Source organism: Ischnura elegans, chromosome 2, assembly GCF_921293095.1.
Source record: "Ischnura elegans chromosome 2, ioIscEleg1.1, whole genome shotgun sequence".
Classification (NCBI taxonomy): domain Eukaryota; kingdom Metazoa; phylum Arthropoda; class Insecta; order Odonata; family Coenagrionidae; genus Ischnura; species Ischnura elegans.
Window position 1 is genome coordinate 89,810,515 of NC_060247.1, and position 22,461 is coordinate 89,832,975.

Consider the following 22,461-nt stretch of genomic DNA (forward strand, 5'->3'; position numbering starts at 1 on the left):
GTGGGTAAACTCTTCTCGGGATTCAACAAAATTTATCCCTGATGATGAGCCCCGAGTCGGAGCTTGAAACGTTTGCCATAATAGAGAAATTAACCCGGTGGGAATCCCGAGAAGAGTTTACTCACACAGCAAGGGATGTTGGAATTATGCTTGTAGCAGAGGGATGATGCCTCCTTTTTGGACGTTATTCACGTGGTACCATCGCATTAAAATCCTTTTTAATTTTGTGTATCTAATTTTCACTCGGAAAGGAATCGAAAATCGCAGATTTTATAACTTTTGCTTATCCTCCGACGGGGGAGGCAAACCGCCAAAAGTGGGACCCTGTTTCTTCAACTAACACTACACATTCCCCTCTAAACTTGGATTGATAAGTCCTCTTGCCTTTTTTCATCTGACAAAAGTATAGTCTTTCATTCCATCAAAATGTAGCCCTTTGATACCTCTCTTTTCGTATTCACAATAATTATCATGTTAAAATAATTCTTGGAGTGCAGTTCAATGTATGTTATGCAAAAAAGTTTTAGCCAACGTTTCTGTTTATTTTAAACTATCATCAGGGCTATGAAAGAAAACATAAGAACAATATAAAATACAAACGAGGTCAAGAAAAGGGAAAAAATAATAATTAGTATCTTTTTCTGTCTATGTAAGTAATAGGGAACTTGCATATATTTAAGATATAATCAATAGCCCCAAAATTATATAAAAATATATGTTTGCATACCTCGGTGAAAGTTTTTTAAATTATTTTATGACGTGGTTTGCGATATTTAATGCATCAAAGTTCACGAGAATTTTCAAATGCAAGTGAGAAGCGAAAACGCCCGATGATTGGCTGGTAGAAAAGTGACGTCATAGTTCAGTACGAGGAGGCACGGCGGCACGGCCATAGTACTTGAATTGAATACATGCGACGGCGTGGTTATGATTCATTTATTGAAGTGCAGACGTATCGGAGTTGTTCATTGTGACTTCAGGGCTATTATTTGATCTATTTCTCCTCCATTGAAAGCGATAGATTGCGTAAAGATGAAGGAATATGGTTATTCTTAGGCTGATCCAATCAAGCTTCCTGTTACTGATTCCATCATGATAACAGGGTATTTTAGTGAAACTGTAGACTTCGTCGGCGCGGAAAGTCGATGCCGAGAAATGGAAAGGTAGCTGATGTGCATCTGAAATGTTTTATAGTTCATAACAAAGTGAGACTTGCGTATAATATTGACGAAAGCGTATACTCATGTAAAATGTGTATTCTTTTGGCAGTCCGGTAGAGAGTCTTATGGTGAACTTATTTCCACCTCGAAGCTGTCGATGATACTTTCAACTTAAAAATACCTTGCCTGGAGGGCGACAGGAAGCTCTGAGGAAGCCAGACTATTAATGTTTCAATTTAGTAGCGATAATATAGACGAACTTCCAACACAATCTACCATCTTGTGACTCAAAACCCTTAAGCCACTTCCTATTCTGCAGAAAGAATCGGTCAATCGCACTTCGATCAATATAATAAACACAACGTCTTCAGGTGTTACGAAGTTATGTTTGTAATGAAAGCCTTCCTAAAGTAGCATTAAAATGTTAATATTTTCCAAACAGAGTCTTTAATACATTTTGGGAGCTTTTCTCACGATATATCTGAAACCTACCCTCAAGACGAGCTCATCGCATTGCGATCGTTGTCACTTAAAAATTCCGTATCTGAAATCCTGGAGGGATAAGCTTCACCTGCACTCTCACTATCACTGGAATCCGTGGTGAAAATATCATCCCAACCCAATTTCTATTTGGTTTTAAGTGGGGAAAGAGCAACATATGAGAGATGCACATTCTTTGGGCAACTTTGGGTTTGACTTTCCCTCAAACACCCCATTTCCCCTGTGGTGCACATCAGTCCTATCTTTATACGATGGCCTGACAACCTTTAAATGGATCCTTGGTTTATCCTGACAACCAACTAAATGGAAATTGCTGAGCCACACGTCTTCCTCTATCTCCACAGTTTCCAAATCAAGGGCCGCGGAACATTCCTCTTGTGACTCAACTTTTTCTGAAAAGCAAGCAACGGCGTAGAATAAAATCAAAGAATGCTGCGATTCATTTTTTGTGACCACCTCTGGATTCCATTCTTTTTCCATCTACAACTTCCTTTATCTTTCGGGGTAAACTATGGGACAAGATAATTTTTAAATATTTTCATTAATTTATAACAAAATATAAGTTCTAAAAATACCCAAAAGCCATTTTATTAATCCGCACTGATGAGTGTAAATTAATGTGGAAGATGAATGCTGTAGACGTAGTAGTTTTCCTTAGGTTGAGTTGCAAAGTTCATGAAGTTGACGAAACGGCTAATTTTTCGGTGCGCGGAGTCATTTATTGCACTGGCCGTGTCTACATTTTTCAATTTTTTTGTAATCAAATAAATCAGAATTTAGGATAAAATTTCCTTTAAAATGACGTATAGTTCATTATTATAGCATGCAGTGATGCCAGGATATAAATTTGCAAAGTACAGCGGCACATCATTTTGACGCCGACAGTAGAAGAAAACGCTGTCTTCTTGGCTGGCACTGGAATGCATGAGGATCAAAGTTGCTCTATATTTTCATATTTCCTCCCTTGATTTTAAATATCATGGAATTTTCTATGTCCTTCCGTAATTGAAATTTAACAAGTGCCATAAATAATTTGAGTCCATCGTAACCATCGATAAACACCTATCTCGATTTTTGATTGTGAAGTTGAGTTTTTATTCTACGGCGGCCGAATTATCGAAAAATCTCAGTTTCAAGTTATTCAGTCAATGAAATATGGAAATATTATTTATATTAAAGTTATCTTCGCTCACATAGCACACGGGTTTATCATTCCGTTTATTATACTCTTATTTTTCCGTAACGCTCATCCCGACAGACGGCATGCATCGAGGCTTTTCTTCTAATTTCCTCCGTGGGAATGCAGACGAAAATTTTTTCTGGGGTGTTATTGCACAGAGGAACAATGCACCACTTGTAATTTTTCCTTATTTCACCCATGTTCTCCTTTAAACGCAACGTGGCTCTTCCAAACCTGCAGTTTGGGCTTGGATCTTGGACTCCTACTGAACTATGACGTCACGGCCAAAGATTAGTGGGGGCGGTATGTTTTTGCCCGCGAAACTCGGGAGACTTTTGGGAGTCATTTTCTAGTGTATAAACTGAATTTTAAGCGAAAAAAAGTATATTGCGGTACTAAGTGTTTACTGTAGTATATCAGCATACTGTTTATAAAAAGTATGCAATTTCCCTATTCTGGTACACTACCTTGGATGTATCTTACGGAGTCACTAGTAACTCGGCAAAATCTATAGGGAATGACCATAAAATACTATATTTCTCGACCCTCCCGACCTAAATCTGCTGAGCAGAAGATCTGTTGTTTGATTCCCGGTCAAAGTGATATTTTTTCCGTACATGTTTTTTTTTGACCGTCATTCCATCTCCTCACTGCCGCAGTATCCGCATCATGTGTTTGTGTTTCTATCTCTTAGTTTCACCTTCTTTGTACATTTCTAATTTTGGTATACATACGTAATAACATTTTTGTGGTAACAGGCCTGTTTTTGTTTGAAATTCTCTATTTTCTTGTAGAACCCTGATCCAAGCTCTAGTCATTTACATAAAATTTTGAACTAATTGGCAAATAAGAATGGCTTCCTCTACCTTTTGTTTTATTACGAGGTTGTTAATTAAGGTTAACTAATCTTCTTATCCCCCTAACAAACATCGGTGATGTTTGATTCGTAAGTGAAATACTTCATTAGTTATAGTAATTTATTTAACAGGATACTGAAGCCTTTTGCAGTCAGTCTCTACTATTTCAGCAAATTTGTTGGATATCTGTGACAATGTACTCTTGAAATAAAATAAACATGATCTATGTAAATCACAAAGACAGTATGGAAGGAGCATATTATAGTACGTACCAAGGAGGAAGAAAAGTCAAAATGACATCACTATGACCTCAAAATGACCCACGAAAAGTCACTATTCAGTCGATCATGACTGTGAAGGTGACTTTTTTCGGGTCATACTGATGTCAAAGTGACGTCATTTTGACTTTGAATTCATTCGTACAAGTCTTCACTAAAAGTGAGAACCTATAAAAAAAATGTCAAATATTGTCTACGTTACTCACTCTCCCCGCATTCCAACCTGAAGGTTGGTTTGGAAAGGTGAGGGTAGAGATGACCCCTGACAATCACACAACCGCGCATGCGAATATCACACCTTAAGGAGGGGGACCAGTTCCTTTCTTTGGGCTAGTTCTACAGATAATTATTAATTTTGGGGAGCCCAAAGCTTCACCCCAGGTTTGAATTCCTAGGACCCATCTGCCAATAGCCAGTGGCTACATCTAATAGGTCACTCAGTGGCATAGCCAGGTTTTAGATCTAATTTTAAAAGGCCCTTAAAATTCTCCCCTCCTTCCCTTCCCCTATTGGTACCCCAAGATGTGACTGTGCCACTTTAATCTACCAATTCGATCGATGGATTTTTCTTCCTCATAGGAAAATCTACTAGAATTGGTAGAAAATTAATCGCGTATGCTTGGTTTCGCTCTTTAGTGGGCCCTTTTCGCTTCTATAGCGTTGAGGTGTTTTTCCCCGTCCCCTCCCTTCCGCTCCTATCCCCTCCCAGAGGCGTCGGCGGGCTCCCATCGCGGCGGCACCTCTATCCTTTTTCCTACCTCTCCAGCCCCTCCCCGGGTGATCGGGCATATAAGCCACGGGCTTGGTTCCCGGCCCCGGTGTGTTGTATCCTTAAGAGGGTTCACCTAGAACCCTCATAGTTCTTGTGCCACTTGCCCTGGGCGATATATATCGTGAAATATCGCGATAATTAATTATATCGGGAATACTAATTTGAGTTTTGTACATTATCGATAAATGATTGTCCGATAAGTAGGACCCAATAAAAGTATCGGGACCGATAGAATATCGGAACCGATAAAATATCACGATATATCGTCCAATAAAAATATCGGGTGCGATAAATTAACTGAGTCATTAAAAATATCGGAATCGTTAAAAATAGTCTTCCGATAAAATACTACGGAATTACTATTATTAGGTAGAAATATCCTTTCTATAAAATATAAAGATGTATCATCCGATAACAAATATTGGGCCTGATAAAAATCGCCATCTGATAAAATACTACGCTTGATAATCCGATAAAAAATCGCCACTGCAAAAATATCACCCAATAAAAATTGCTGCTCGAATAAAATATCACGATTTATCGTCTCCTAAAAGCCGCAGCCGCAATGAAACATTGTGATTTATCACCCGATCGCGTCGTCGCGCGCGATAAATTATCATGTTTTGGCATCGGGAAATTAGTTTGGGAAAATACAGCTATGTATAGGGTTGGCCTTCGTTTATGCTAGACCATAAATCAGTGCTTTAAAAACTTACTAATGTATGGTGCATCACGATATTAAATAGGAGGCATTTTTTCATCGAATTATATAACGTGATATATTTTATCTGAAGGCAAATTTTCATCGGGCTGGAGATTTTTTTATGAAATGATACATCGTGGTGTTTTATCGATAGACGATTTTTATGGGCCCCGATATTTGTATTGGATGATATTTATCGTTATATTTTATTGGATAGCGATTTTTTTGGTCTCGATATTTTTATCGATTTTCGTCTGAGATTTAATGATGTTATATGATACATAATTGTTCCTTGAAAATGGTCTTTTATTCGCTTTTACCGCAAGAAAGTCCCCGGGAACGAGCCTATTTCGCCAAAATATTTCGAAGGAAATCCGTGACGCGCCATTTCTAAACTAGAATGCGCCGCGGTTTTTTTAAATAACTCATCCTCGCTGATTGCTATATTTGCGTAAGAAATAATTAAGCTTCTCCTCGTTTTCAATTATATTTTCGGTGAGAGCTCGTACGTGCGTCACTACGGGAATAATAGCCAATAATAAATATCGGTCTTCATTTCAAATCAACAATGGAGCGTTTCTTTCACTGTAATCTGCGATTTCTCGGATTATTTACGCTTGTTTTTACAAACGAGACAAGAGATTGCAGCCATACAGGAGAGGAAAAGGAAATGAAAATTTGCTTTATATCGCTCCAGAAGATGAGATGTTTGAAGCAGCTAATATGCCAAAACTTCTCTGGATGATGAGAAGGATTTAAACAACTTTGAAGAGCTCCTAGAAACCTCATCTCTCTTCAAATCATTTGTGAGTAAATTGACAGTTATCTGCTCTACATCATCCATCACAATTCTATCAAGCCCTTTCTATTTTCCCTTCTTGTGCCATATGTTAAAGCTAAAATTTATTTTGGTTTCCTCTCTCAGGTTTAATATCTTAGACAAATTGCAGTTGATCATATATGTACTGATGAGATGGAGTTTTCAGCCTATGTGACCAGAAATATGTGTACAAATGAATTTGCTCGCTGCATCAATTGTGATGGAGAGCTTGGAAAGATTATTTTCAACAAAACCTACATCAATAAGGCTATTTGCAGTTAGTATCAATTTTTCTATTTAATGTATAATGAAAATTAGAAACTTTCAGCTTCTTGATGTTATTTTTTCCTTTGTTTGTAGTCCCACAATGGAAGAATTTCCCTCAGGGTAAAGTAATGAAGACGAAGGCAAAGATTCAGCGGTGATTCAACAAAATTGCCTAAGCAATTAGAGGCAACTGAAGGGAAAGGAAATCTACAGAATCAACTGAAATGGCCAATGTAGATGATTTTTCTCGATTTGTATTTGAAGAGGGAGAAAAGGAACATTAAAAGGAAAATTATAAACAAATCCTGAGGAAATTCTTCTTGTAAAATCTGTTTTTTGTTGCAATAAATCCTAATAAAGGTTGAGTTTCATATCTGAAGTTTTTAATTTATCCCTAAATAACAATCTAAATACAGAAATTATAGTATGAATTGTCATTAGAAGAACAAATAGGTTTGGTCACAAACAGTCAAAGTTAGGTCAAAATGATAGGTAGTCATTTAAAGGTCATATTTACATCATCATGAGTCACGAAGGATGTCATTTCAAGGGACCATTTTGAGGTCACTGTGACTACCAAGCCATGACTTGAAAATGACATCAAGATTATGTCATAATGACTTTTCATTCCTCCTCGGGGTGTTTGCTGGTAATATATTAAGTGAGGATCCACGAGTGCATTCCCAGCCAATTACTCTCCATTCCTGCTTGTGGATCTGAATGTGTTTTTGTCTCTCTGGCCTCCTTATACTGCTTTTTCCACTGGGCTGTGCATGTTTATATTCCCCCCAACCAACCTAGCTTCCAGCTGATTTTAGTGACACTGTAAATGAAGATGATGTAGATGAATAAGCTAGTACACTTAGTTCAAAATGCTACCTACATGCTTATATTTATAAGATGCACTGTTTCTACTGATGTATTGCTTTCTCTGTATTCCGGAGAGTTTTACTCTCTCATGGTATATGGTATTTTGTTTTGGGGTTCTTTATCTTTGCTACTGCAATATTTAACCTGCAAAATAAAGCTGTTAGACTAATGTTAAATGCTCCTATCACTGCACCGTGTCGACCTTTTTTCAAGGCATTATAAGATTACTGCCTTTTCCTTGTGTTTGTATATATTATGTTTTAATGTATGTACTGACCAATATTTCTGAATTTCATAAAAACTCCAATGTACATTATTACTCAATGAGATTGAGGAATAACTTACATATTTCATTTGTCAGGACTAGTAATACTTCCCTTGGTCCCAGAGCTATGGGGATTCTTCTCTTTAATAAACTTCCAACAAAGTACAAAGAAATTAAAAAAATAATATTTTAAAGTAAAAATTAAAATTATGCTACAAGAAAAACTGTATTACTCACTTAATGAATACCTCCTAGATGAGGAATTGTGATGGTATACTGTACAGTTTAAATGTGAATGTGCTTAACTGATGTGTCTCATATAATGTAAAAAGATCCTTTGGCAAAAATAAATATGAAGATGAATATGAAAGTTATTACTGCCCATTGCTTTTCTGAAAATGTTTTACTACTGGGTGATTTCAACTTAACTTAAGGGATGCAATTTTGATGCTATATTTCATGCAATTCAAAATATCTACTACCCACGTACTGCTGGAACCAACATCAGATGTCGAGAAATATTTTAATGATTCTGCACAAATTTAAGTCATCTTGTAAGGGAGTTTACACCAATCAAAAGAATCCATTCATCTTCTTTTCCGATGTGGTTTTCGAAGTAATTATGAAAAAATTTGCTCACAAAAAGTTTAAATCTACTGGTCTTCCTTCTTACCTACAATATTTTCGTGACCTGAGAAAACAGTTCAAGGATCTAGCTGAAGAGTGTCTACAAGTTTACATTAGGAAATTTGAAAATACCATTCCTCATGACATCAAATCCTTCTGGTCACATGTCAATAGCCTTAAAAAATCTCCTGCCATTCCATCCCATCTCATCTTCGACTCATGAGAGGCTATGACTGCAGATGAAAAATGTTAGTTTTTCTCTGAGTACTTCTCATCAGTATTCCTGAATTCGATTTTGGCTGGAGCATGTCTATCTCCAACTGTGTCATCACTCTGGGAAATGTTCAACGTAGACAACAATCTCTTGATCCCAAGAAAGAACCTGGAACTGATGACATCCCTCCAGTAGTGCTGAAGTACTGTGCACCTGTCCTGGATTATCATCTTCCTGTTTTATTTTCATCTCTGCTCAAGGAATTTTCCCTTTGTCACTCAACAATGACTATGTAATTCCTGACTTCAAGTCCGACGATCTTGGCAGTGTATGTAACCACAGACTGACTGTCATCCAATCATCCATTGCCAAGGTCTATGAAAGTATTATTTTAGACCATCTCTACTTCAACCTGCATTAGGTGCATCTCCCCATCTCAACATGGCTTCCTCGTACACCGTTCAACTATTTCAAACCTGCCTGAGTTTCTTAACCCTCTCCTTCCTAAACCGCCCGAAACCGGCCGTAAACATTTACCTGTCACGCACGAAGTTTAAATACCCATTTGCCCCACTGGTAGACCTATTTTTCTCGGCGATGAGGAACTGACGCAGGTTTCTTCAATTAACTTACAATAACTTGAAAGATATTTAAGTGTTTTATTTTAAAATTTGTATACGTTCTAAGAATATATTGACTTATTGATAGAAGTTTGCCTTACCTTATATTGAATTTAATTCCCTCCTTCAACTCTATTTTCTTGGTGATATTGATGATAACATCCTAATTTGCAAACAGGTAAATCGCATCCTATGAATTTCCATGACGTTTCTATGCTCCGACCAGTAGGAGTTTTTCTTTTCTTGGAGCTGCAATAGGCACACACTTTTTTTCTCCCCACGAACTTTGCAAGAGAGTGTTGCTGTCTCTGTGAAAATGTGCCCATCGGAAGGAGTCTTTTACGTCCTACTACTTTACGGGAGGAGAATTTACCTATCTGCTGCCTGTAAAGTGCTAAGTGGAAATTTCTACTCTCTCCTCTTTGGAGTCTAAGTTTTTTTTGGATATTTTAATTCCTCAGGCCATTCTTTACTAGATGATCTTGTAGTAGCACATGCGTATGTGTTATTCGTAAGTAGTAATGTCATGAGCGTCACACTTGAAAAAAGCTATCAAAGTAAACGTGATGATTTTTCTCTAAATAGTTTTTCATTAAATTCATTACAACTTGCGTCCCAAGAAACATTTCACGGTTTCTTATATCTTTTTTTCCTAGGTACACATTTCCCTGCAGAACGTAGCCATGGGAGCTTGCTAAAACCCAAACTTTAAATCCCCACTTCCTTGGATGTATTGTTTCGTGTATTGACATCCTTTAAAAGCAACCATCTCCTCGTCAACACTTAATTCCCTACCTGGTTTATACTTCTGATGAAAAGTTTCCATTACATCAAGAACCGGCCTAATTTTATTCAATACATCAAAACCCTCCTCTCCCTGTTTTTTTCTTGAGTTATATCACTAATATGAAAATATTTTGAAATTTTTTAGTATCCTCCAAAGGTCATACAGCCACGAACAATTGAGATGTCAATATCATAGCTATGCCAGTAATCCCTGCTTTCAGGCAAATCGAATATTCCCATGTATACAAGCACTCCAATGTATGCCACCGTTTCATCGCACGTAACATCTACCCAGTCTTCGTCAGCCTTTCCTGAGGAATGTTGAAGATGCTCTGCATATTTGTTTGTGCTATTGACAATGTTGTGAAAAAAATCTTTGCCCCCTAGCATATATTTCAGGAAGGAAAATTCATTATCACCTATCGCCAAATTATGAATAGGCCCTCTCTCTTCTTTGAACTCCGACGGTTCTTCAAAAATCAGGGTGTCCTTCCAATAGTCATGCTCCTGAATATCACCTTTTAAATCACTCGAACTTGGGGTAACGTCATCCTTAAGTTCTACTTCACTTGATTTGTCACTATAACTGTATCCTTCTTCTCCATTCAAACAACTAGAACTATCTGAATCACTCGAAAATTCACTTCTGTTCACTTCTTCTGCAATAGCATCCTCACTTAAATAAGCCATGGTCAGAACTGAGGGGCATTAGGTTTCTTTTCATTTGAGCTGAGCTTCGCCTCTTCGCCATATGAGATAGGAAAAGTGTGAGAGTGCGTGTGACCACCCACAAACAGAACTGAGGGGGATTAATTTTCTTTTCATTTGAGCTGAGCTTCGCCTCCTTGCCATGTGAGATAGGAAAAGCGTGAGCTTGTGTGACCACACACAAAGAAATATCGCCATTAGATATGACAGTCACTCTAAATAACACAGGGCAGGCCTAGGGTTTTCGTATCACACCATTTCAAAACTGGCCTTCCTAAAAATCCCATCGTAATAGCTTAAAAATATTCTCTCACTACTTCCCAGCTAATGTGCCACGCTGGAACAAAGCACCTTATTGTATCGGGATTTTAGCTCATGGTGACGACGTTCTGCTTCTTCTTAATGAAACGAGAGATAGGAAGGATGCTTGTGCTAGCAAAGATAAACACTCTCAAGATAAAACAGATGCCTATGAAGCTCAAAAGGCTGTCCCAAACAGAGCAGGACAGGCCGGGCAGATTCGGCCGGTTTATGAAGGAGCGACTTAAATGGCGGCGGCCGGTTTTGGCCGGGTTAGGACGGAGCGGAGAATGAGGCATTTAAACTTCAATAGGGAGAGGGTTAAGTACACCCTACCTGCTACCAGTGATTCCGGCCAGGTTGATTGCATATACTTAGAGCTTTCCAAACCCTTTGATATGGTTCATCATAGCCTTATAATAACTAAGTTGGCAGGATATGGTGTGCATGGTTCCTTGTTGGCATGGCTGAATAGCTACTTGTGTGACAGGACACTGACAGTTAAATGTGATGGATCACCATCTAAGCCATTTCACATTTTATCTGGCATGCCCCAGGGATCACATCTAGGCCCTCTTCTTTTCAATTTATTCATTAATGATATGTATTGATAAAGCAGTTAACTCACACTTCCTCATGTTTACTGATGACATCAAAATATTTAGTAATGTCTCCTCACCCTCAGAACGCAGTATGTAATCTGCAACTGTCCCTCACTAACATTGCCAATTGATGTGACATTAATGCAATGGAACTTAATGCTCAGAAATGTGTCGTAATGTCTTGACTACACTGTGTATGCCACTGTTTTGAAAAGAGTTAATAAGTTTAAGGATCTTGGGGTCCTTATATCACCTTCACTCAGTCCCTCTGACCACATTTCTCTTATTGTTGCACATTCCAGCTCTCTTCTGGGATTCACATTTAGATCCGTGGTAAACTTTCAGCATTCCTTTCCCCATGATCAAGCTGTACAAGCCCTTGGTATGCCCGATACTGGAGTATGGGTCTGTCATCTGGTCTCCTTACCAGCTCAACAACACTCGTCAGCTTCAAGACCTACAAAAGACATTCGTAAGAACGCTTGGTGTCCGACTTGGCTATACCTTCTGTACTACACGAGTCAGCGATTTGGAGAGCCATTTTTATCTCCTCCTCCTTCAGCTGTGATGCCAACATGCTGACGTAATTCTGTTTAAATTGGTGAATGGCCTCATCGACAGTCTGGTACTCCAGGGTGGTATTGACTTGTCAGTGCCAAGGGGTCTTTGTTCAATGACCATCTTTCGCCGACGGTTCTCTTCTATGTACGAGGGACTTTTTTTTTTAACCTCCGATAGCTCATCAAAAACACCATACAAGCGACAGGCAGATACTGTGCACATGGCGACTGCACATCCTATGCACTACACGCTCAAGTCATTTCTGACCGTAAGTTGTTAGTTTAAGGTTGGTTGCAATGTCATCAACAACACTGCCTCAGTTGGTTCTCCCGCCAAGTGTGCCCTGCGATGCGACAGCCAGAAAACTTGCCGAACGTCTTCAGCATTGACATGTCTTCACCTTTATACTGATTAAAGAGGATTTTTAATGCACTGTGGCTAGAGTGTAAAGCAGTGTGAAACATTATGCCCATTCCCATTCAAAATAACAGACATGCTGACTTCTGGAAGTGTTCTGATCCATGACAAATCCTGTCATCTTAGTGCTGATGCAGCGCAACTGCTCTTTGAGCAATTTCAATGGGACGTTTTTGATCACCCCCTGTGCAATGCCGACCTAATGCCGTGTGACTTCCATGTTTGCGCTGAAATGAAGATGTGGCTTGGACGAAAGCGTTTTCAAACGGGCGATGAGCTTCAGGAAAAAGGTAACATTTTGGCGGCAACATCCTATGATGAAGGTATAGTAAAGCTTGTCCACAGGCACGACCAAATCCTCAATCGCCTAGGCAATTATGTCGAAAGGAAACCACTAGTGTTCTCAAGATTCACCTATGAAATTATTTTTAATCAATCTTTTCATCTTGTGTTCATGGCCCATTGGAGGTTGAAAAAAAAACTTCCCTCGTACTATGCCTGTCACTGTGGGCACTAGTGCTGCTGCTACATACTTGGATTTCTTTAACGAATCTCCAGCTTCAATCAGAAGTAAAGTTGGGATGTTTTCAGAGTTTGGTCCACATTTGCTTGGAGTTATTTGATTTTGTATACATATTTTTTAATAATTACTTGTTGTGCACTTAATTTTTTTTCTAGTTGTTGTTACTTTCTTAATCAGGTGAATATTGTAAAATGTTGTTATCCGTGGAGATTAGTATACAAGTGACCCTTATCGTAATTCTCTCTCCTGCATGTTCCATGCATTGTGAAAGAAAAATGGTGGAAGATGCTCATGTATAAGTTTTCGGTAACGGCAAATTTATGAAAACAATACGAGACAAAAATGAAAATTTATTCTAACCCAAACAACAAAGGTTACTCGAAGAAATTAATTATGAATTTTTAACATGATCATGTAGTTTTGGAGAGAATATTTTGTTACAACAGAATTTTTTAAATTGCCGTCATCTCTGAGCACAGGTGACAGAATACATTTTCTGCGTCCATGAAAGATAAAATATATCGGTAGATATAATTCCTCAGTTATATCACCTGTTAAACATTGTGAATATGCAACCAGTGATTGATTTGAAATCAACATTACAAATTGTGATCTAGGAAATGTTGCATTTTAAATTTTCAATCAGAAATCCCCCCTCACCACCTTCCCTTCTTCCCCTTCCTTCCACTCCCCTCCCCTCAACCAATAAAATACTTTGTTGAGTCGCACTGTGCAAGTGGCTCTCTGGCGTGTGTTGTGAATGGTCTGGCAGCTCCACAAAAAGAGTCGTTTATGCCATCACTAGTTTGAAATCATTATACAGAGGAGGTTGACCTGGCAGTACATAATTCTGTCACTAGTTAATTTTGGGAATATTTAGAAGTTATGTCAATAATTAATTTTTTTCTGTTTATGAACATCACTTTCATAAATCTTTCTTGATCATGCACATAAGTTTTGCAATCTTTTTGGACATATTTTACAATCTTATCGAAATATACACTTAAGTACTATTCCATAGTTTTCTCTAAAAGTAATTGTTACACAAATGGCATTGCACAGAAGCCATGGGGCTCCTCAAAAACACTGCAGTGGAAGGGAAAAGAGGGGAAATTTCTCAGGGTCCCTCTTGGGCAGTCGCCACAAGGGGCTGCTACTAATTTGGGGGGAGGGGGGGGGGTTTGGAGCCCCCAACTGGCTGTCTGCATTAATATTGTTTTCTTGGCTCTCACGGTGCTTTTATTGTCTTAGGATGACAGTTTCTCTTGCAATCGCACCAACATCTTCTAGTGAGAAGTGGATTCCCCCTATGCTAGTAAAACAATCATCCTCAGACTGCAAAAAATATGGTGCAAGTCTGGGAAACATTTACAGAAGTCAGCGTTTTGAACTGTTATTGCATAACATATAAAGGAAAATTTGACCCAAATTAGGTAGAAATAGGTGTTTCCCAGGGAAATATTCTATCATCAAGGTCAATCTCTTTAGATTAAAAATAAATGATGATATCCTCAATCATCTAATGAGGTCTCATTTCCAAATACGTATCACCAAACACAAATATAAATTGACCTTTAAGAGCCCTTTAGCTATGGGCTTAAAATCGTACGTGCCTAACTCTTTCCAGTGGCGGATACAGATGGGAGGCACAGGGGGCGCGCGCCCCCCCCCCTTGCGGGTCCGCTTGTAATGCCGAACATTGCAAAACCACAATTGTTACTTTTTTATATCATAAGATGGCATTGTCTTTTACATGTTTATAATCACTTTAAATAAAATTTTCATATACTTTGCCTGTGACTTGATCATCTTTTATTACGATAAAAGTAAAGACAACTCAAGATAAGTTGCGCCCCCCCCTTGAGTTTTTTCTGTATCCGCCACTGACTCTTTCCCCCATGAATTAATGTTTACTTCAATAAACGGGTTCAAAGATGGCCTAAAAAAGTATCTAGTGAACAGTTGTTTCTATTGCCTACAAGGATTCTTCTACACAGCCCCAAAAATCTCTACAGTAAGAAGTATTATTTATTTTTATGTAATCACTATATATGTATGGTGTATTGTCGGTAAGATTTGAATGTGTGTGCATCATTCCTTATTGATCAAATAACCTAGGTTGAGCTCGATGTGTCCGATATCTATGTACATACATATTATGTTCCCACTGTAACATAAGATGTCTGGACAAATGATTTGTATTATTATTATACAAAGCAATGGAAAATTTAATTTTCTGACTCTTATTTTACCTTTCCCATAAATGTAAATCATTCATATTAATTTTATCTCCTCCTCTTAAAACTTTCTTTTACAAGAATTTTCTGTCATCATAGTTGTTTGATATTGTTCAATTATTGTAATGCATACTGCTCACATTTATATACTAATTAGTAGAACTGTTGTGTTCTGGATTTCAGGTTAGGTCACTGCTTATATCTAGGGTGCCTTGTGTTGTTAAAATCACTGTCATATTTACATTTAAGGTAGGCATCTTTCGGAGAAGGTAGCAAAGTGGGTCTGTCCTAGTATGATGTGCATATGTATAAAGGTCAAGATTGTGATAATGGCTGTGCTGTTTTTTTTTCACAAGTGCCAATATGGATATGCAAAGTGAAGTGAAATAGAATATGTAGATAGATACTTGAACCTAATATAGGGATGACTGGTATGTGTACATAAGTTTCTATCATCTCTTATGTTACTAACAGCATTTTATTGAAATGATATATCATAGTTATAACTATCTCATGGTCTGTAATTTTTACCCCATGCAGCCAAATATACATATTAAAGACCCATGGGTAGCACCCAGGAAAAAGTACATAATTCCACCAAAGAAACCTTGAAATCTATGGGAATATTTAAATTATGACACAGTGGACACCAAGGTAATTTTTACCATCGATGTACTTCAAATCACACTTGAGTGGTCTTAAGCGAAATTTTAAGTACTTAAGAGCATTGAATAAGTAAATGTGTCAAGGCCAAATTTTTGGGGGGATAAGAGGGTTCATTTGAGAGGAGATTTGCAGGAATTTATAAGACCATGCCTCCCTAAAATTATGGGGATTGGACCCCCTGAACCTCCCTGCTCACCATATGTAGTCTTAGCTTCATTAAATATTCTGAGCAGAGTTTAATAATGCTAACTCACTCATCTTCTTGATGTGGAATGTTGTGAGAACTTAAAAAGGTTCAGGAGATGCATTAATTGTTTCAATATTAATGTTTAGCTATTTTTATGTACAAAGTGTTTTGGATTATATATTTTTTGTATCTCTAGCTTTTACGTGAATTGTCTTCATTAGATCAGCAGGCATAATGAGGAGAGAAAGCCTTTCCCTTCCCATTTCTGTGAAATTATGTTGAGTAATACCAAACTCAAGGAAAAGAAAGTCTATTAAATACAAGATATGAGCTAGCAACGACTTGTCAAAGTCTGGATACAGTATCATCACGAATGTAAGGAAGCCTATCTTGGTAAGTATGATACATTTTAAGCAACATAAATTTTTTATTTCCCAACATATATCCTATATAGTCTCTGTAAATGTCCACAGTTCCTTTTTCCCAAACCTCTGCACAATTAAACCAAACCATTGAGCAAAAATATTATGGCCCCAATTTTCTTCCAGTAGGGTAGTTTCCTTCATCAATGAAAATGAAAGGCATTGATGGCGATTCGTTACCCAACATTAATATATTCATAATATACAAATTACTTAGTTTTAGAAATCCCAGTTTAGACAAATGGCAGTGGTTAATTTTAACCGCATTTGAAAACTGCCATATTGGCACCCATGCAATGCCACTTCATGTGACGGCACAGGGATCCAGATGCTATACGAGTAGTCAGGAGTTTTACATCGTCTGAGATTACCAATGCATGTATGAGGCACAGAGCTCAGGGAAACATCTCTTTATAATCACTTATTAAATTTGTCGAAGGTCGGAAAGTTTCCTTTGTTTGATAGGGTATTAATAGTCCTTATTTAAGCCAAGCGATACCTGCTAGCAGCCTGCATCATAGTGGCGCTCACAGCCTCGCACCCAGGTAGCCTCACACAGCAGTGTTTGTATGTCATCTCTCATGGCATATTTCTCTCACAGTTTTTCTTAATTAACCACTAATTAAACTTCTGGGAGCCAACAACAACTATCAACTGATCATCAGCTCAAGTAACAAACTTGAAAATCTGACCACTGATTCAATGCCAGTACTGTAATGACTAATTGCAAGGACCCGAGTTAAGTCAGAGTGATTAATCATAAAGCCTCTATATCTTAATAGTCAAGATCTTTGTGCAACATTTTTATTTGCTGCATTTTGCAAATAGTGTATGCCATTAAAGCAGCCCATTTTCTGAATAAATATTGAAGGAGCATAGACTATTTGGATAGGCTACGTTTGCATCAGCTATATTTAAGTTTGATGTTGATAGCATGACAACAAAGGCATGATTGCAAAAACTAAATTAGGAAGGTAGCAAACTTCCTTTTTAGCACGAGATTTGGAAGATGACTTCAAAATTGTTATCACTGAAATTGTACAAAATATTTAGATGTGTTAACTGTACTATGGAGTTTTGAATCAATTTTTTTGCCATTCCTTCCGAAAGTTGTGCAAGTAACCTATTATTACAAGGATTGAAGAATCATTTCCATGGCCATCAAAACAAAACAGTAATGACAAAACCATTGCCTTTGTCATATATGGATGACTCACTGTGATTGGCAATAAATAGTTATAAATATGCAATAATTAACATTATTAGCCCAGGGTAACAAACTCTGATACCAATAAACAACGCCATTTTGACTGGGTCAAAAATATATATATCAGAATGAACAAATGGTAAGCAATCATAAAAAGAAAATGGAAAAATTGCAGAATGGAAAATTAGTTTTAAGTTAAACAGAAAGACTTGGAATTTTTTGGAAGGAAATGTATACATTATCCAACATTACTCCATATCTCATTGACTAAAAATCTAAATGTAAGAAACATGTTCACAAAGCAAATATAAATACTAGGTTTTGATGTAACATTTATTTAACTTTTTCCATATATTTCAGAATTTTACATGGAATGTTGGTTATTTCACCACATAAATGCTTCTGCCAGGCTTTGCAAAAAGTAAAATTCTGCTTTCAAAAGCTAAAGCATTCAGCAGAGCTACATACAACAAGTGGAGCATAAGAAATATACTCTCAAATTTTACTCCCTAGTGCTGAAGCTGAAATGCAAAACTGCGCCAATTTAAAGACAATTTGTACTCGAGCTTTAGCTTTGAAAATTTATTTGCACACAGCCATTTGATATTTTAAATGCCACAGAATATTCAAATACCTCAACTCCCAAAAATAAAAAAAAATTATTGTCAGAGTATAGATTTCAAAATAAGGAGTGGGAAAAAGTCTTTGAAAAAAAGAAAATGGAATGCACATAAGAAAAAATTCATGCTACAAATAATTTCAGTGAGTTGATTGCCATCTTCTTTGTTGCCCAGGACTATGTTTTCCATTTAATCAAAGTAGTCCACGTGATCACCTGACTTGTAGTTTCCTTTCTCCAGGAGATTAAACAATTTGCCTACAGTTTGCTCGCATGTTAAAACAGTTTTTTTCTCTTTCATCTCCGAAAAGACTTTGTGCTGATCATTGTCTGATACATTTTCAATAATTTCATGAAACATATCAGTTTCGACCGGACCAGGCGAGTAGTTCAATACTGTAATTCTTCCCTCTTCTTCAGTCGCTAACACCTGTAAAAATTTAAATTCAGATGAAAAATTACTTGCACCACACTTATTGATCATATTTATTTTTCAATTGGCGTGTCATCACATACTTAGCAGTGATAAATATTTCTAGGTCTAATAAGTTATCCACTGAAGATATGTGGATCTAGTGACTTATCCACACATCTTTGGTCTGATTTATTATGTTTACTTCGTAAAACTGCATATCATGAATTTCTTTGCAAGCAAGGCTTATTTTTTATTCATGATAAAAACATTTGAATAAAACATTACAATTCTATCCCTTCACTGAATAATAAGCAATATTTCTCGCCACTTCATTCATTTTCTCCTGGATAGAGCACTTCTCATTCTGGAGCACTAAGCAAGAGAACTTTGATGTAGTAAAGGAATTTTCCAATCAACTGATTTTTTGAAAAGAGCTATCTGGGATGAAAATTTCATTAACATGCACTTGAATGAAGTGCCAAGAAATATTGCTTATTATTCAGTGAAGGGATAGAATTGTAATGTTTTATTCAAATGTTTTTATCATGAATAAAAAATAAGCCTAGATTGCAAAGAAATTCATGATACGCAGTTTTACAAAGTAAACATAATAAATCGGACTGTTTTCATTGCAGCCATTAGCACTCTTCGGTTTTATCAAATACCTAGTTTTCTTCATATGGTAACCAAATTAAGGATTCATCAGTTATTTCTCATTCAATGCAACACTGGATAAGGATGGAAATGCTCCTAAAACGTTAAAGAATAAAAAATATATGGTTTAGGGATGTGTATGCATTTTGCTTGGGTTTCCATGATCCTAGTCGGCAGGTTGGATAATACTAGACTGGACCAGGACATGGTGATCATAAAAGGGCCACTATTTTCTTGTCTTTCAAAAGCCTCTATACACAAATTGGGATCAAATTCACATATTTTGTTACATGTTGTCAAGCTACTTGAGAATTAGGTTGTTTATTGTCCACTGTTTTGGGTGCCAAAGCAATTATACAATCCCTAGCTAAGACAAAGGGGATCAACTTGGAGTTGTGGATATTGAGTATTCTTACCATCCTGAGGGTCTGGGTTACTAATACCAGAGGAGGCAGAGAATTTTCAAATACCCCAGCTTGAGTGCTTTTGTTCAAAACAGGGTGATGACAACCCTAGGTTTCTTTACATCCTTCCTTCCTTTCAGTGCAAATGACCTCAACTGTTGCATGACTTCTCCAAATACCATGCTGCACCAGACAAGTACCCATTACATTTAACAACTTTTATTTTTTTCCTATTTTCAGTATTGTTTTGAATGTGAAAAGTGTAATAAATCCTAAACTTAGAGGCCATCGGGCAAAAACAGGCATTAAGGTAAAATCATTCTGTTCAATTACCACCTTTTAATTTCATCCAACAATTTGACTAATAATTAATTTCTTCAAATCGTCACTAATATGCAGATTTACTATGTGTAGATCATTTCATACCAGACGTGAATTCTCATGTATCATTGTGTATACCTAAGAATAGTTAATACAGACAACTGAAGTAACAAGAAAACAATCTGAGGCTTGGCAGACCAAGGTGCACCAGCCATGCTAAGAATGACCTACACTTTTGACGAAATGAACATAGTCTGTTTCAAATATCATACCCAAAATGGTTGTCTAACAAATTAACGGGGGTAACCCACATACTATGAACTCGAATTGACAGAGGATGAAAGCCATGGCTGGACTCACCTTAAAGTACATTTCTCTGGCAGCTTTCCCACAGCAGTAATATCCCATTGACTTAAATGCCACCAATCCGCACTTGGAAGTTATGTTGACAACCAATCTGTTTTTTACTACATCAGAGTTGAAGAGTTTCAGGAGCTCACTATTTAAAACGGCAACTGAAAAGACATTGAGGGCAAAGTATTCTTGCCACTTGGAAAGGCTTCCCATTGAAGCTGCTCGTTCCGATACATCTCCTACAGAGCCAACATTGTGGATTAAAATAATCTGATCAAAATCAGCAGGGTTTTGGTCGTCAAGACCATCAATGATCATGCTCCTTAAATCCTCCTCTTTAGGCTGAGTCAAATCCACTGGACTACAAATTATACTGATCTTAGGATTGGCAGCTTCAGCCAAGTTTTTCGTGTCAGCCAGACCAGAAGCTGATCGTGCAAGTAGAAGGCAGACAGACCCTGAAGGTAATCGCCGGGCTAATTCCACACTTATTGTTCTTCCAATGCCTCGACTGGCACCGGTCACAACACAGAAAACCTTCTCGGAACTGAAAGGATTTTTAGGAAACATTCTTCTCCCTATAATCAATAATTCCCAAAAATAAAAAAGAATGCGATAAAGTAAAAATAAGTAATTGGGTTAACTTTAGCTTACTGGCGGTTAACACACACAGCTTTTACTGTAAAGAACACAAACCTTAATAATTTTCTTGGCAGGTTATCGGCAGGAATTACTTTCCTCTAGTTCATCAGCCTTCGACAGCTCAACTAATTCCCCAGTGGTGAGCGCCTGCTTCTCCGGGGCAAGTTTCTCGAGAATAACACTTCTATCCACTGGACAGTCCAAGTAACTTAAGTCACTCGTTTCACTATCTTCCGTAGTAAGTCTCAGCATACAAGATTCTCTGGCTTCAGACAGAGACTGCACCAAATCCTTTTTCTCTTTCTTGTTTTTCAGCTTTTTAAGTTTATTCTCTGTAACAAAAAAGAAAAGATCCAAGATTAATACAATAAAAAACTAGCCAACGCCTTAAATGAACGATGTCACACATCAAGTAAACGACTTCTATGCATCGTGCAATTGCCATTTAAAAAGGTACAATTATGAATGGCTAATATGTAAGTGTTGACCTCATCTGCTTTTCCGTCCGCAACACTATGTAAGGAACCCTCACCGAGCATCGATATATACTCCTCCGAATCAGGTAATCTGTCAAATGGTTTGAAATTGTCCTCGAATTTCTGTTGAAATTCACTCTCTCCAATCTCCGTAACACTTGACTGCGCAGTCCAAGGATCCATCTCAATTATTGCAAAACAATATCCGATGGCTGATGAATAAGCAACTTAAGCGGAGATGATGATTGTACCTCACCTACAGTCATCGGCCAATGAATCCAACTTGTTTTGATATAATCGTCCTAGTAAATAAACACGCATCTACGATTATCTATTGCAGAATGACCATGTATTTTTAATGACGACGTTAGAACTTCTAATTGCAGACGTTCGCTTTCTTCAACGGCATCCATAACCATTCCATAACATAAAACAAAAGAAGTACGAATATCAAAATCCTCCACGAGTTTATGCCCGCCAATTATGAAGGGTAACTTATATGTGACCACTATGAATAACACGGAGAATGTATGCTGCCATACAATGAGCCCTTATAATTCTCGTTCAAACAGTCTCAATCTATTTCCTTAAGCCCTTTTTACACGTATGTTATTGGACCCGCACGAGTTAATGTTTACGTGAATGATTTTTGTGGACCAGATAAGAACATGTACGAATGCATGAACTGAATTAGAACAGGTTCTATTTTCTATTCATTTATTCGCACAAGTTGGATGGTTACACGGTGCATTTTCGTGTTAATTCACGCGTTCATATATTTTCACATTAACTCGTACGGGTTAATGTGCCCCGCAAACAGGCTTTT

At 37.4% G+C, this 22,461-nt stretch overlaps 1 protein-coding gene and 1 long non-coding RNA gene across 3 annotated transcripts; one reads left to right on the forward strand and one right to left on the reverse strand.

The window, feature by feature from the left end:
• Positions 1–4,761: 4,761 nt before the first annotated feature.
• Positions 4,762–8,036, forward strand: LOC124154151. Its single transcript, XR_006863845.1, has 2 exons — positions 4,762–6,548; positions 6,632–8,036. It is a non-coding gene; the product is annotated as an uncharacterized LOC124154151 (long non-coding RNA).
• Positions 8,037–18,065: 10,029 nt separating this feature from the next.
• LOC124154152 (sepiapterin reductase-like) lies at positions 18,066–22,063 on the reverse strand. 2 transcript variants are annotated; one of them, XM_046527690.1, is made up of 4 exons: positions 21,692–22,063; positions 21,214–21,491; positions 20,524–21,095; positions 18,066–18,799 (listed from the first exon to the last, which is right to left on the reverse strand). In XM_046527690.1, the coding sequence occupies exons 3-4, from the start codon at positions 21,085–21,087 to the stop codon at positions 18,560–18,562; spliced, it is 804 nt and encodes a 267-aa protein (XP_046383646.1). In that variant the 5' UTR covers positions 21,088–21,095; positions 21,214–21,491; positions 21,692–22,063; the 3' UTR covers positions 18,066–18,559. The 2 variants fall into 2 exon arrangements, with proteins under 2 accessions (XP_046383646.1, XP_046383647.1); XM_046527691.1 differs by having other exon boundaries at positions 21,648–22,063.
• Between the last annotated feature and the right edge of the window lie 398 nt (positions 22,064–22,461).